This window comes from Macaca mulatta, chromosome Y (genome assembly GCF_049350105.2).
Source record: "Macaca mulatta isolate MMU2019108-1 chromosome Y, T2T-MMU8v2.0, whole genome shotgun sequence".
Taxonomy (NCBI): Eukaryota; Metazoa; Chordata; class Mammalia; order Primates; family Cercopithecidae; genus Macaca; species Macaca mulatta.
This window is the reverse complement of record NC_133427.1, coordinates 7,708,747-7,725,396: the sequence shown is the minus strand read 5'-3', so window position 1 is coordinate 7,725,396 and position 16,650 is coordinate 7,708,747. Positions and strand designations below refer to the sequence as shown.

General features: G+C 33.8%; 1 protein-coding gene across 1 annotated transcript; it reads right to left on the bottom strand.

Annotated features, from left to right (window-relative positions):
* Positions 1-768: 768 nt before the first annotated feature.
* Positions 769-9,436, bottom strand: CYHYorf15B (chromosome Y open reading frame, human CYorf15B). Its single transcript, NM_001145535.1, has 4 exons — positions 9,146-9,436; positions 5,134-5,226; positions 2,725-2,820; positions 769-1,240 (listed from the first exon to the last, which is right to left on the bottom strand). Exons 1-4 carry the CDS (start codon positions 9,176-9,178, stop codon positions 923-925), a joined length of 540 nt encoding a protein of 179 aa, NP_001139007.1. The 5' UTR covers positions 9,179-9,436; the 3' UTR covers positions 769-922.
* Positions 9,437-16,650: the final 7,214 nt, after the last annotated feature.

The window sequence follows — 16,650 nt, the reverse complement described above, 5'->3', positions numbered from 1 at the left end:
TTATTTTCCTCTGCTATCTGCCCCCTTGATTATCATAGTCACTAGGGTAATTGTATATGTAACTCACATGCCAGACTTCTTCCTAAGTGCCATATTTCTAAGTACTGGGAAAATTTCCATTTTCTACCTCTATTAGACCACAAATCTGATGAGAGAATATACGTAAAACTATTTAGCTACATGAGCAACTGAAATAAAAGAAAAATTAAGGAATAAATAGTTCAGAATTTTCCATGCCAAGTGCAGAGATCTAGATATTGATAACCTGAAATAAAGCAGAACAATTTTCAGTTTCATAAACATTAAGCCTATTGGTCCAGTAACTTCTGCATATGCTACTGTTTTGGTTTTTCTTAACATCATGTACATTTAAATGATATATATATATATATATAAAATATATTCTGCCAATTTTGAGGAATTCAAGGTTTACAGTCACATCAATTTGGCAATTCATATAAATATTGTTAAAAACCTGATCTGAATCAAATATGCCATGCTTGTTTCTTAATCCATTGGAGTTTTACTTGTCATTTAAATGATGTGACAATATTAATCAGTTCATATTTTCTTTTATATATATATTATGGGCTCCAGAGTTTAAATTAGTATTTGATTTCACATTAGGAAACCATTATAAAAAAGTCTCAAATTAAGGTAATGAATACACAAACATACATTTTGAAAGTACAAGGCAATGAAAACATGCGTTCCAATAAAGGGGGAAAATAAGGCTGATGTGCAACATAGTTGGGGAAATTGGTAAGAAGCTTTCTGTACCATACAGTCCAGTAGTTCTAAAAAAATACAGATATGATAGAAAAAGTAGAGGAAATTTTCATACAAAACCAATAGTTACAACTAAAAGAGAAATATGTACACAAAATATATCCATCAATACAATGATCATACTTCATCTTAATCAATGCCTAGAGATCCCGTGGAGAGGGCCTTTTGAATAGCATTTCGCCTCATTCATTCCTTTGGGGTCAGCCTCCAAGCGGACTCCTGGCGCTCTTTTAGAGGAAGTGGTCAGCATATTGGAAGAATCCAGGTCAGCACAGGAATGCATCACAGGCACTGCTAAATCTGCATCTGCTACTTTCACAGAGGCCTGCCCTTTCAGAACTTCCACTTTCTCACTGAGCTCATTTCTTTCTATTTGAAGAGCCTTGTACAGCTTCTCTAATCGCTCCAATTTTATTTGAAAAACTTTATAATTTCTATCACGAATAGTTTTCTGTAAGAAAAAAAGATGTAGCCTCACTAAATATCATTAGGTTACTGTATCCAAAATTCAGTAAATTGAGCCATAATAAAAAAAGTTGCTTTGTATTCACATCTTAAACCTCACTATATAGTGCTATGTTAAATATTTAAAATTATCCTTATGCAATGCAATAAAAATTATCTCTGTTATTTTCTGTGAAGTAACCAGAATGGACCTTTTGACTTTAAGTATTAAGTTGACTTAGTGAAGTATGAAGAAAATTAAAGCTATTCATCAAAAATGCGAGCATAAGTTTTCCTATAGAAGCAAAGATAATGTTATAATTGTTAATTTCCTTTTTATATAAAATAACTCACCAAGGGAATGCACAGCTGCTTTCTGAAAAAAAATTTCAAAGTGATAACTGTCAATTTTAACTAGGATATTAAAATAAGCTATATTATACTTTTTCTATCATCTAATAAGCTATTTAGTAAAGAGCTAAAATATATATATATATAAAGACCATAAAACAAAATCATATCCAACTATTAAGGGAAGATGCTATTTTTATCTGCTTGCAGTTTTTCTACCCAAATATAAATAGTTTTAGCCATTTTATGTCATTACTGAAGTCTAATAGGATGACTGAGTAGACTGTAAATTGTGAAATCTAACTGAATCAACTCATTATACATTATAATACCTACCATTAAATGATAATTATTGCTATAAATATTATCACTGGTATAATAAAAATAACTTGGGAAAATGTTTAAAAAATGCCAGCAGTAAGAGTTCATTAAAGTTATTTTTACATGGGTTTTTCTTCCTTTCTACCATTTTTGAGAAAAGCATGTTCCAACATTTTTTTATGAAATGTTATAATTAGTCCAATTAAGTTTACAAAATAAAACTTAAGTGACTGCAAATGGTATGCATCTCAGATATATTTAAAGCAAACTTGGAAAAATGTACTTAGTTGCCTTTTGGAAATGAATAAATCAAGGTAGAAAAGCAAATGAGGTACTAATTAATGCTCTCAGGGGAAAATCTGAATAAAGCTATCTTTTCTAAATGTAGAGCAAGTGACTGTCAAAGTCATAGAATCTGAACTAAGAATATCAGCATTGCTTGAATATCTAGAAATGCAAATTCCTGGGCAACACTAGAAACTAATGAAGCAAAAAATTTCATTACAGGGAAGTCAGTTTGATAAGGCTGAGTTTGTGTAACCTCAACTTTGCTATATAGGAAAGCAAAATCTTGATACAATAAAGTTTTCTACAACAAAACTCTGAGATAATAACTTTGTTGAGGCAAAGAAGTTAATCATATGCAAGAAAATCTAACTCGCTGCATGAAAGTATATAAATAAAACTTGTAGTTGTTAGGTACAATTCTGAAGGTAAAGACATACTTTCAGAGGTTATTTAGTTAAGGCTAAATAATGACTTAGTCTTCATACTGAAGTAAGTAAGTACCCATTATTTTGTCATGTAACACCTTCTTACCTCTTCAGCCATTTGCAGAAGTATTTTATTATTATTTTCCCATTTGGTACACCATATTACCATTTCTCTTTCCAGTTTTTTAATTTTCTTTGTCAGCTGTGAATCAACATAATCATAAATTTAAATTCTAAGTTTCATTTCCTGATCCACCACAGAAATAACTTTACAATGTTCTTCCCTTCCTCCATCACTATACTCTTCTCAACCAGCTGACATCTGTGTTGTCTTTATAAGAGTTTAAGTGGTATTTGTCTTTTGTTAGTAAAGCTTATCTCAGAGGCTCCTATGGTAAAAGCAGCAGTAACCAAAGCAGAAGTTTCACATTAAAATAAAACAAATTTGTTGTCCTTAATTTCACAGGAATGAGCACATGGTAGCTGAACTCTCTCAGTTAACAATAGTGTATAGTTTAGCTCAGCTGTGAACAGTAGAGTTGAGACCTCCTACTCCCAACATATACGAAAAAATGTCCATGAGTTTTCTGGAGAAATGATAAACTATCTATCAGACTATTTTATATACTCTCAGCCCCAAAGTAGCTCAAGAATCTGAAAGCAAATCAGGGTAAGAACTAGAGGTAGCATAATTCAGGTAAGTAATCAGGAAAGAGATATTAACATTTCTGAATCCTTAGTTTCATTTATCCTTTCAATTCACAAGATTGCTTTATTTCACATTTTGCTAAAGACCAAAATGGTCCAAAAATAAGGGGAGGAAGAACCTATACTATAAGAACCAAATCCCCAAAAACTCAGGATAAACTTTAGGTATATCCTTCAACCAGCTTTATTCGAAATACAGGTAATGTTAAGAAGAATAAGGTTAAGATAGAACAAATGTCCTGCGCTTTGGTTAACACACAAAACTTTATCACAAGTCAAACTCGTACAAAACCCATGGGAAGAGCTTTAGGTGCTGAACTACACTGATCTTTACAACCATTAAGGAAAGGACTTAAACTCTATTCTGCTTCAACAGTGAGCATATGCTATAGTCCATCTAACATTTTCACTGTGCCTAACAGTTCCACTTCCACTGGAGTCACAACTGAAAGGATAGGCAGGTAGAACTAATCTGTAACTCAATGAATTCTCCAAATTAGTAAGTCTAAAAGGTAATGAAGATAGTAATTTGAGTATTTTATACAACCAAGCATTGACTGAAGTATATTAGATGTTTTTGCTCTTTTTATTTTTAACCATGAGAAAAGAAAGACATGGAAAGATGTGTTATGGAAATAACTTGTTATAGGATCATCTATAGCACTGAAAGTATTAGCTCAAATCTGACTAAACTCAACTACATAAGATCTAATAATAATCAAGACTAACATATATTGAATGCCTATGAATTTCCCAGACATAACTACTGTACTATTCCCAATCAGCACATTTTTTAAAAATCTCAACTTAAATAGGGAAATGCCAAGGTAAATGACTCACCCTAAGGAAGTCATAAAGTGCAAGTTAGAGATATCAGTTTCAGAGTTCATGTTCCAAACCATAGTGCTATCTGTTTATTTAGGGCGACAGATAATTCTGCTCTTTAAAATTGCTATTTTAGCCTGTATTCTGAACTGGAATAATCCAGAACATTTTTCTACACCTAATTTTAAAAACCAGTTTAAATTTTGTATTAAGAATACATCTTGTATACTGTGTGAATATATATATATATAGAGAGAGAGAGTTTAAATTTCAGAGTAAAGACATTTCAGGTTTAGCTAGGTCCTGAGAAATAAAGCTATTCCTACCAAGATGTATCACTACTTTCCGTGGCCTGGATTTTTAAAATAATTTTATATAAAATTTATAGTTTACATAAGGGTATGTGAAAGAACTGAGTAATTAAAAGAGGTGACTAAACAAAAATGATCTACAAATAAACTGTCCTTAATGGAAGAATTCTCTTTAATTATAATAGAAGTCTCAGAATGTCATGATAATTAATATTCTGGGGCAACTTGAGGGCAAAATGCCTGAATAAGCTGGTGAAAGAAAAAAAAAAAAGATTAATATAAACTCACATAAGTAGCAATTATGCTTTTTTTGGTTTTTCTTTCAGAGTCAGGGTCTCCCTCTGTCACCCTGGCTAAAAGGTGACATGATCATGGCTCACTCTAGTCTCAACCTCCTGGCCTTAAATAATCCTTCTTCCTGGGACTCCCGAGTAGCTGGGACTGCCACTGCACACCACCACGTCTGCCGACCTTTTTTTTTTTCTACTTTTGTAGCAATATGGTACCCAGGCTGGTCTCGAACTCCTCTCCTCAAGCAATCCTCCTATCTTGGCCTCCGAAAACGCTGGGATTATAGGTGTGAGTCACCATGCTTGGCCACAGTTATGTTTAAAATAGCCTCTAATATCAATTACTTTTTACATAATATTCTATTAAAAATATGTAGATACCTTTTCCGTTTCCTGCTTGAAGGCTGTAAAAAGTTCATTGGTTTTTGCCATGGTAGTCTGGAATTCTTCAAACTTATCCATATAAAGGAAAAGCTATAGAAAAAAAATGATCAAATATTCAGAGTTTCAGAAAAGCAATTTAAAACCCCAAAATATTTTAAAATAACATAATAACTTTCAAAAAATTTAATATAAATAAACATTAGGTTTGATAAATGACTGAAAAACAACAGAAGCACGCACTCAATCCCTGGACTGCAGAATATATCCCTGAAATTTTTATAACCCACTGGAATGCACTGAAACTTCACTGTCTTAATCATATTAACTGTAAATGTTAAAATGTACGGTTAGGTGCGGAGGCTCACACCTGTAATCCCAGCACTTTGGGAGCCCAAGTCGGGTGGATCAAGATGTCAGGAGTTACAGACCAGCCTGGCCAATATGGTGAAACCACATCTCTACTAAAAAACACAAAAATTAGCCAGGTATGGTGCCAATTGCCTATAGTTCCAGCTATTTGGGAGGTTAAGGTAGGGGAATCGCCTGAACCCGGAAGGTGGAGGTTGCAGTGAGCCGAGATTGCACGACTGCACTCCAGCCTGGGCAACAGAGCAGTCTCTGTCTCACAAAAACAAAACAAAACAAACAAGCAAACAAAAGGTAAAATCACTTATTAGCTCTACTCCATCAAATGTAATACAAACTGAAGTATAGTGCTATAGCTGTGAATTTCATATAACCATAATGCTTTGGGTATTACCAAGTCTCCTTACATTTGAAAAACTTTTCTTATAAAAAGAGCATCCCTTTAGAGTATTTAGCTTACTTGAAGGCAACTAGTTCTTACTTTAATATTAAGGCTAACTCTTTCCTTTATGTATGCAGAAAAATAAACCAAAAGCTGAACAGTTCGATGGGGGAGAAAATTAGTAGGAGTACAGTTAAGAAAAAAACCTAAAAGAGGTTGAAAAAGCAATTTTCTTTTAAACCCATCATCATAGACATTTTAAGTCGGAGAATAACGGCAGAAAACCAAGCAGAATGTTACATTTAGTTACCTTTTTTCATACTTAAAATAGAAGGTTCAGCAAAGTAGGGGTGAAAGCATATTAGGAGTCAATACAGTGGACTTCAAAGAAATCCACATTTTAGGGAAAGCTTCATATACATAATGTCTGACTTAGGCTTCAAAAGTGAGCTGAATGATTTCATTTTAGACCAGAAAGAAATCCTTTAGAGACCTTAATGTAATTACATTATCTTCAGGAAACAGGCCCAGAAGAATAAAGTATTTTGCCCAAGAAAAGTAAAATAGAATAAAAGAATATTCACAAACATTGCCTTTCAACTTTCACCAATGCTGTATTAAGGATATTAAACAGAGCCACCTAAATAAGATAAAGGAGAGAATGACAGCACCTAGCCCACTCACAGTCAGAGGGAATAACCATAAAGAAGGTACTTAGAAGCATGCTGTGTGTGTGCGTGTGAAAGGGTAAGGGGGGCGGCGATTAAGGGGTGCTGAAGATAGCAAACAAAGTTACCAATGATATTAAACTAGAAGAGAGAGCTATATGGCAGCCAAACCATGCTTATAGAAAGATAAGGGCATAGACCAGGATAAAAAGAAACAGCAGGCACAGAAATGTAGGGGAACTTGTATACAATGTTTAATGATCAAATAACCATTAACAGTATGTCCATCATCTTGAATATTATCATTTCTACATGTTGGCAGCATTTCAAGTTCTTTCTTCTTGTTATGTTGAAACAAATATTACATTGTTGTTAAACACAATCACTCTACTCTGCTAGTGAACATTAGAACTTATTCCTCCTATCTATTCGTATAGCTGCATCCATTAGCCAACCTCTCTTCATTCCCTTTCTCTATTACCATTCCAATCTTCAGTTTCATTCTGTACTCTACCTTCCTGTGATCATTTTTAAGCTCCTACTTATAAGAATGTATGATATTTGTCATCTTGTGTCTGTTTTATTTCACTTAATGTCTGCCCATTTTCACCCATGTTGTATTCAGGTACAAAATATCATAGGTACCCCCAAAATATGTACATCTAATATTTATCAAATAAAAATAAGAAATGTAGAGCAAACTGGAGAATACCCATAATTTGTTAGCAGACACTGACAGAGCCTCTGAGTCTATCTGCCTAGAGGTGGCGGCAATAGTAGTGGTTCAGGCAGAGTGAGGGAGCTGTTCTTGTGGTGGTTGGCCATTAGAAATTAGCAGTTTGGTTATGGTCCATTTTATAAAGATGAAACATCCAGGTAAAGGTTGTCGCATCTGAAAGTTCAAGTGGGTAGCCCAGAGTGGATAGCCAGTAAGTGGCAACTACCATCATATCTGGCTGCCTCCATGGCTAGATTATTAAACAGTGCATCAAGGCAATACAAAGACTGACTATCACTAGCAAATCCTGGGAAAAGACATGTTTTAACAGCAGAAAATAAGACACTCTTGGGAAAGACAGCCCCGTTTAGGTACCACAAAAAGAGGTTCAGCAAAGGAAAAAAATTGTAGCTAAACAAGAACATTCTGTGATTTCAAGGTACAAATCACAGAATCCTCTTGACTAACAGAAATAGAAAAAATAGAAGCTTTATTAATGAGAGAAACAGAGCTGGCAGGGAATTTAGTAAGAGTCCTCTGGTGACTTCTTTTACAGCATTATCAATGACTCTTACATTCAGGAACATCTTCCAAAGCCAGCTGGGGAATTTATAAGTTCTCCACATTAATTTTCATCTCTATTTATATGGACAACTGTAGGGATATAAAAAGGGCTTAAAATTTCTACATAATAGAAAGTTCAACAGACTTCTGATATTCAATGTCTCCTAAATTTTCACTATCAACTGGCTGCTTCACATAATATGGCTACATGATAAACTGTTCCCAAAGATAAACATCGTTCCAAGGGGTACATATGAAGATGTATGTCAGTCTCAATGTTAGTGTATTTTAGCATTACAAGGATGATTATACAAAGAAACACCTAACTACTCTTGTCTATGAAGACTAGGTTGGTATTAGTAAACTTTCAGAGGTGAGAACCACAACATTTTTTTTTATGGAATTTATTTTGTTTTATGAAATTGAAAGCTTTAAGCCATAACAAAATGAGAGAAAAGTTTTTTTTTCTTTTTTTTTTTCACTTTTAGATCAGGCCAGTTAATGGTAAGTTTCTTGATAATATCCTTTTTTTATCCTATGGCTTTGATTTCTTCACTTGGTTACTTTAACTCTGTGACTGGTTGTTAATACTGCTGTCTTCTGAGATAGATCTGGTGCTTACTGTTCCAACTTTGCTCCAAAATCTCTTCATTTTATTCAATTTAAGACTAACAATAGTCTTATTATTGCAGTATCCTAAATCAAGAGCTTTCACATCAAGTACACAAAATGCAGATGTTCCATTGCAATATTCTGGAAAATCACACATATCTACGCTTTTTCTGCACAACATTTCTGATACTTTTCCTTAGAAAGTATCTGTTTCCTTTACCTCAAACAATAAAAGCACGCAAAGACTAGAATGGGACACTATGGGTGTCTAGACTGAAAACTGGAGACAGCCCCAATATTTTTTTAGAAAGCGTACATACACACACAAAATATTTTGGTGAAGCAGGACTGTCTGGCCATTTGTAATATTTTAAGATTACATGTAGCTACCCATAAGACAAAATTCTAAAGGTTTTAGAAAAGTATCTGGAACAGAGGAAAGCTGACCTTCAAAATAGCCATCACAATCAGCCATCACAATCAGCCATCACAATCAACCTGGAAGTAGGGGTGCCAAAATGAATAAAACTCATTTATGGTGCCAAACAAACAAAAAAAAGAATCAAGGCAAATCAGAATGAATTGGTCACCCTAAAAGAAGAGAAAGTTTCCAAGAGGACAAGAGATCAAATCCTCTGTTCTAGTCTGTAGCTGGGAAGAAAGAAACATAAATTCTGCTATTCTCTGTTGTTAAGTTACCTGCTCTTTCAGTTGTGCTTCTTCTTGCTTCATTTCTTCGTATTTGTGCCTCGATTCTGTTGCTTCTTTTAACAACTAGAAAACAGAAACATTCTGACAGAATACTAACAACAATTATAAACACGGTCAAAATATCAAACAGATAGGTTTAATCTTCCAGTAATTATCCTAGCAATAATGACAGGTCAACCCAATTATCTCAATTTCCAACTACTTGTATCTCTTATCTGCCCCACTGGTGAACACTTAGGAATGAAGGAATAATTGGAGAAAATAATTAAGGAGAAAAAGTAGCCTAGAAGCATAATAAAGTTTGTAATACTTAGGGTTGAAATATTATGTTTTACATGAAAATAACTGGACATCTACACATACAGACAGAAAATGCAGCTAAGAATCTTGACGTTATCTAGGTTATTTAGAAAGCCCCTCAACTCTGTAAAAGACAAGAGCAGGTTAAAAGAATATGCAGCAAAGCAATGAAAATAGAGACCTAGTTTCTGGTCACTTTTTTAAAACCACAGGCAAGGAACAGCTAAAGGAAGAAAAGAGATTAATTAATATTTGAGTTTTTCAGAAACAGATAATAAAGACGCATAGTAAGCAGCTATGAAATTCAGTCACTGAATTTCTGAGGTAAAATGTCACATATTATGTAAATAAGCCTTAAACATATCTTAAAATGTACACATAGATATACATAGATATATACAAAATGTATATTCCAAATTGAAAGGTGCAATTAAGTTTAGTTGTGCACTGATACCTGTCAGCTTGCACTGAAGAGACATGCTGTGTGAAACATCTCTCCGAACCCTAGACTCATTCAATATGAGAGGTTTGAATGAGAAAAACATGAAGGAACTAAATATTCACAATATGCTTACAGGGCTACTCAGGGCTTACATTACTTGAAGGAAGAAAATGTAATACACCACATTATGAAAATCATTTGTCAAATTTTTCATTCATAGAATATAGTTTCATTTCCATGGGGTAAATGCATATACTCAAATGAGATTTTTTCTGTGTTCTCAATTATGGACAGACAAAATCTGAATACATATTCTAGCAACAATGATGACTAAGACACAGATAATTTTGTCAGAAAATTATACCAGAATATAATCAATCAAAGTAAACAAATCATTTACCAATTTTTAAGTTGCTTATTTAAAAATGAAATGTAATACTAGGTAGAAGTCTCATATTCGCTAAGTTCACTAAGTTAACTGTACCTAACTCTCAAGGCCTAACTTGCCTAATAACTGGCACAATTCTTTAACTTGGTGACCACCACATAGAAAGCAATATTATTTTGTTTTTCCACTAATTTAATCTTATCTCCAGTAAATTTCATATGAAAATTTCATCAGAAACAGAAAGCTTAATATATTCACACACACACACACACACACACACACACACACACACACAGTCACTCTCTCTCTCTCTCTCTCTCTCTCTCTCTCACATATCCCAAATCCAGACAGTAAGAAACAAAATTGCATTGCTGGTACTATGTTAAGTGAGGGGTTTGTTTTAAATGGCTTTGGTTACAATTTTGGCAATCTTTTTTTTTTTTTTCAAGAAGTAGAACTTACAAACACTCTCTCTCTCTGATGTCTTTCATCAGCTTCTTTTATCAGCTGTGCTGTTTGTTGAAGTCTGGCATCTACAAGCTGTTGTTGTAATTCCTTATGTTTGAACGCTTTATTAATTTGCTACAGGAAAACAGAATTTCTTCCATCACTAACCAAAGAAAGAAAAACAGTGGGGAGAAAACATAACACAAATTTCTAGAACCCTGCTTACTCTTCTTTTCTGTTGCTACCACTGTAGCTAAGAATACTGACTCCCTCTGTCCCTGTCACTGCAGAAGTGGCTACAAGATATCTTGCAAACTATCCCACACTGGAAAGAGCACAACCCTCTAACTGCTGCCCCATGCCCCACCCTATCAGAGGTAGACTGTTTCCATCACAATATTTGTGCTTCCTGCTTCTGCCCTACACTGAAAAAAAAAGCTGATACTTTATCAAGAAAAAGATGGATGAGGAGATCAAAATCATTCATTACACACATAATTTCTGGACATTTTTTTGTTCACAAAACCTTCTGAAATTCCTTAATTGTAGGTAGCCTGATAAAATGAAAAAAATGGTCTGGAGCAAATCCTAGCTTATTGTATGATCCAGGACAAGCTCTTCTCCTTGTGAAACAGTTTCCTTATCTTCAAAGGTGGATGACCATACCTAACTTGCAGAGTTGCTGTCCAAATCTATGCAATAATTAAACTGTATAAGGTGCTTGATGTCTGGCACATATTAAACATTTGGTAAAATCATGTTATTAATTAAAAGCTACATTGTTAAGTGCTTACATATATGCAATAAACTCGTTAGGAATTCCCTTCACACATGGGATTCTGTGAAGGAAGAAATGCTAGGTGAAAACAATGTACTTAAATTAAGTTTTGAGGACACTGCAACAGATAATCTGTCTTAATCTGCAACTGATTTTATCATTATTCAATTATTTTCTAATAAAAGAAAAAGACTATAATATCTAAACAAGACTTACAAGTAGTACAATTTGAACATATGTACCCTCTCAATCTGCTACTTCTATAGCAAATTTGGAGAGTTTAATACAGTTAAAATAATATAAATCCTAAATAGTAAACTAATAAAAAATAAAATAAAATTAATCATTTTTAATACCATTATTTAAAACAATGGAATTTAAAGGGTCCTTTTAAAAAAAACTGATGACATTCACAACATGCTTTATAAAATAAACCAAATTTTTAAAAGTTCACTATACAGGCCTAAAAAATTTATTTAATAAATACACTCCAAGGAAAAAAAAAGGGGGGGAAGCTTACATCCTAAAAAGAGTTGAGACATATTAAAACAATAAAATGTATAAACCTTATTTTGATCTTGATGTAAACAATCCGAAGAAAAAGAGAAGTAACAGATATTTAAGCAGTAGAGTGACAAGGTATGCGATTACATAGTAATTGTTTAACCTTTTGGTCTAAAAATAGTGCAGTGGTTATGGCTTAAAAAGAATCTTATTTCATGATGCACATTCGAACAGTAATAAATAAAATGATATAACATCTTGGATTTGTTTAAAAATAGATGGAAACAAGAGTTGCTAGAAACAAAAGTAAATAACTGCTAAAGCTAAGTGATATATTCTACTGTAAGTCTGCAACTTCCATAATAAGTTTGAAACGTTCCTGAAACAGAGGAAAATGGTTTTAAAAGATATTCAAAATCTTTGAGAAAAATGTTTTCAAAAGTAGCATGAAAAGGTGTAAATTAACATTTTGATATGCATAAAATAATATTTACTGTTTATTAATTTTAAATTGTCACTTTCTATTTTCAATTTTAATTTACTAAGTAAGGATTTCAATATATATCTTGCTAGCTTAAAGCATAATAAAGGGGATTAATCCTTTGAAAATGGAAATCTTACCCTATATATTTGACCTCTAAAAGTAAAGAAAAAATTAAAACAAATAAGCAGGGAATCACCTTTTGCTTTTGATTTAGACATCATACAACTTCCACATCAATGTATAAAATAACTCCAATGACCAGGTTCAACAATTATGAGTCCTCCACAAACTTTTTACTTCATTGATTACATAAACAATATGACTAGGTGATGGGTTATTAGTAGGTTCCTTATTCTCACAAATAGCACAATTCTCCTATCTATATTGTTCAGATTGTCACAGAAATTTGATACAGAGTATCTGGGGACCAAATCTATATTATTAGACTGCATAAGAGAAAAATATCTGTATGCTATAATGACAATCCAGTGGCATCATATGGGAGACAAGTGGTACACATCTCCTAGAAATCACTTCACTTATCCAACTCCACTGACACTTGGGCCAAGTGATGCTCCAATTTAGTCATTCTGTTTACAGGTGTCTACTCTTTTCCAAAGAAACATGTAATTTCCACTGTGCATACACAGAAGTTCTAAAATACTGTCCTGTGAAAGAGTTTTTACTTTTGGGTAGGGTGTAGCTTTTGCTACTGGTGAGCAGCTGTCTAGAAACAAACCAAATGCCGTTTACCTCTTCCCTCAGTGCATATTGGTCAGTGAGCTTCTTTAGTTTCTCTTCCATTTCCACATTCTCCTGCTGCACTTTGGCATTGTGTATTTCGTGCTGTTCCAGCTGGGCTTGAATTTCAGTTAAAGTAATTTGGAAATGTGCAGTTATTTCTTTAAGACCTTCTTCCTCCTCTTTTTTCTGCTGCATATATTCTTCCTTATTATCCAAAATAATGTAAGTTAAAGGTGTAAATCTATAGGTAAAACTCTTAAAAAAGAAGTAATTGCTATGTGTATTCATTTATTGTTCCCATGATGTGTTGCTTTCAAACTATAATTCCTCCCCTTTATTTATGACCAGAAATCTCTCCTTTAAAAGCAAGCAGCTTTTTCTAAGTAGATAATTAGAGAATAGTAAATGCCCTACTATAAAATAAGTATTCTCTGTTGATCCAGATATTCACTATATTATAATTACACATAAATGAGGTGCTGCTCCACACAGTTTTTGCCACATTATTTTCCCAAATGTCATCCTCACTGGTTAGGCAGTATATCATCCTACATCAGCCTGAAGATCTTGCAGCCTACATTCTGAGTCACACTTTCCACTTTATAACAGGGAAGGGACAAACTAAATCATTATTTTACAAAGTTTACTTTCAAAATCTTACTAGGATACAAGTGTCAAAAGACCTCTACCTACACAGTTATCAATACAGTCTAAATATTAACAGTGCTATCTACTTTTATTATATTTAAATCCAATATTTCAAAAGCAAGAAAAATAAACACAAACCTTACAAGTAAGAACCGATTTCACAAGCTGTCCTATGTTCTTGAGAGTTTACTGTGATGAGGGTGATCCCACACCATCAAAATAATACTCCAACTATACACCCCCTGGCAATACCACAAAGTCAGACAAATTCCTCTGATGGATGGCAGCTTCTTTCCAGGATCTCTGCTTTTTACTTGTTATTGAGACAAGGTGTCATACTTAATCTTTATTCTGTTATAATCAGCCTAGTTGTAAGTAATATTCTAAAAGTATTTAGCAACCAAATAGCCAAGGATGGCAGAATGTAGTTTAGAAATGTATCCTATTAACTTTTATAGTAGAGCTCTACAATGTGTTTTTCTTTCTCAAACTCACACTGACTATGGCTACTGGTTTCTCATTTCAGCTAAGTTTTTCACTCATTACCAAAAGAGGACATGGTAACCAACTACACCAGAGACCAACAAAAAAAGTCTGGCAACTCTGAGCTTTTTAAGCAGAAGAGCTGTGAACATAAAAACCAATGCCATCTAGATTCCCTGTGATCAAGTATACACTAGATTAAGGTAGAGCTTACCCTTGAATCTGAAACCAAAATTCACATAGAGTGAGTCTTAAATTTAGAGTTATCTCACAAGCAGCATCAGCTCAAGCAAAGCAAAAAGCAAGGTATCTCTGTGTTAAGATGTTTACAAAGTCCTCTGCTTAGGAATCTGATCTGCCAGCACAAGTGTACCTGAGCCAGTTAACGAGTAGCCATTATAGCAACTAATTCCCATTAAAAGATATAGAGCAAGAATTTATTTTAAGTAGATACAAGGTGATTATATAAGCAGCCTATATACTTCCTGAAACACAGTAAAATAAACCAACTAACCTTTAATGTCTTATTTTGACGCTGAAGTTCCCTGCAAAGAGACTCTAGCTTGCTTCTTGCCAAGATGGTCTTGCTGTGTTCACTCTGCAAGTGAACTTTCTCTTTCACAATCTGAGCTTGCTTATTCTGCAGAATCTTCATTTGCCTCTGAACATTCCTGCTTTCCTCCAGCTAAAATTAATAACCACTTTACATTTAGGAAGTATAGTAATCTGAGTTTTAGTTCTATGCACTGCAATTACAGCCATGGAACACTTTATACTCCCCTCTTTTCTAGTGACAGGAAAGTATGTAAATAATTTTGTGTAGCAAGAAAAGCAATCTTAATCTCCATTTTTTAATAGGAAAAACTAATCTTTTAATCAAAAGCTTATTTCAGATGAAAAATGATATAGTTTTCCTATTCTACAAGAGCTATTTTATTGAAACAGCTACTAAAATTAAAACACAATAAGCAGTGCTCAAGATTCATCAGTCCAGTCAGTTTCAGATTTATAATAAATGATTCCAAATTACATTACTAGGTAACATAGTGGTCATCCTGATTCTTGAGTAAAGTTTTTATGAAAAATAAAACATTGACAAGGCAAACATTTCAAAAGAGAATGACATATCAAGAAACCTATCAAACATCCTTGCAGGCAATATTCTTATAGCTATTATAAACATCTTTCTTGGCCAGGGATGCTGGCTCAAGACTGTAATCTCACTCAACACTTTGGGAAGTAGAGGTGGGAGGATCACTTGAGCCCAGGAGTTCACGACCAGCCTGGGCAAAATACCAAAACTCCATCTCTACAAAAAATTTCTCAAAATTAGCCATGCATGCTGGTGCATGCCTGTAGTGCCAGGTACTCAGCAAGCTAATGCCGGAGAATTGCTTGAGCCTAGGTGTTCAAGGCTGTAGGGAACTGTGACTGAACCATGGCATACTAGCCTGAGTGACAGTGCAAGACTCTGACTAAAATAAAACAAATAAAATAAATAAATAAATAAATAATGCAGTATTTTAGTCACTTTCACCCCTACCGTGGCCAATTTTACAAAGTGCATTTTCAGATCTACTAAATCAGAATCTTCAATTTGACAATCCTTGTGTGATTTCTATGTGTTTGAGAACCACCTTAGATGACCAAGCTACACTATGCAGTCAATTTGCTCTTTCTTCCCTAACCCTTTCATGGCTGACTGCTAGGAAATCTAACCTTCTAGTGCAGTGCTTTTTCTACCAGAAATTCAATTCTTTTGTCAGTCTTTCTTTTATTTTCTTTGTTGCTGTCTTCTTTTTCTGGCATTTCTCACATGATTTACCTCAGGCTGATGTAACAACTGAGACTGGCTTCCATATCCAATGGAAGCATTCCCTTCCTGAACAGAGCAATCAACAATTTTATTTTCTACTCTCTTTGCTTTTGGACAGTTCTAAGCTATTCACGTTTATTTTCAGGGATTCCTGCTTCTCTATATATCAGAAAGTGCCAGGCTGCTAAGTAGGTGGCACTTGAAGATGCCAGCTAAGTGGAAGTAACTATGAACCACATGAGAGAATAGTAACTATTATTGTTATTGTTACAGCTTTATTCTTGGAGTTGATTAACTAAATATTTGTTTTGTGCATTTACGATATGGAGTTGCTGCTTTAACATCATTTGAAAATGTACAAAAACTGACAGTGATAATTTCCATAAATGTTTCACAAAACAGAATTTTAGCATTTACATTAATTATAAAAAATTTCCCATGATTCTTCAAAAAGTTCTG

Bases quoted from the DNA above. Each gene is read 5' to 3' on its own strand.
- CYHYorf15B (NM_001145535.1), bottom strand. From the start codon at position 9,178: ATGAAGCAAGAAGAAGCACAACTGAAAGAGCAG. The intron at 5,227-9,145 runs GTAACTTAACAA...TTTTTTCTATAG, and splicing joins AAGCACAACTGAAAGAGCAG to CTTTTCCTTTATATGGATAA. The intron at 2,821-5,133 runs GTATCTACATAT...GTTGATTCACAG, and splicing joins TCAAGCAGGAAACGGAAAAG to CTGACAAAGAAAATTAAAAA.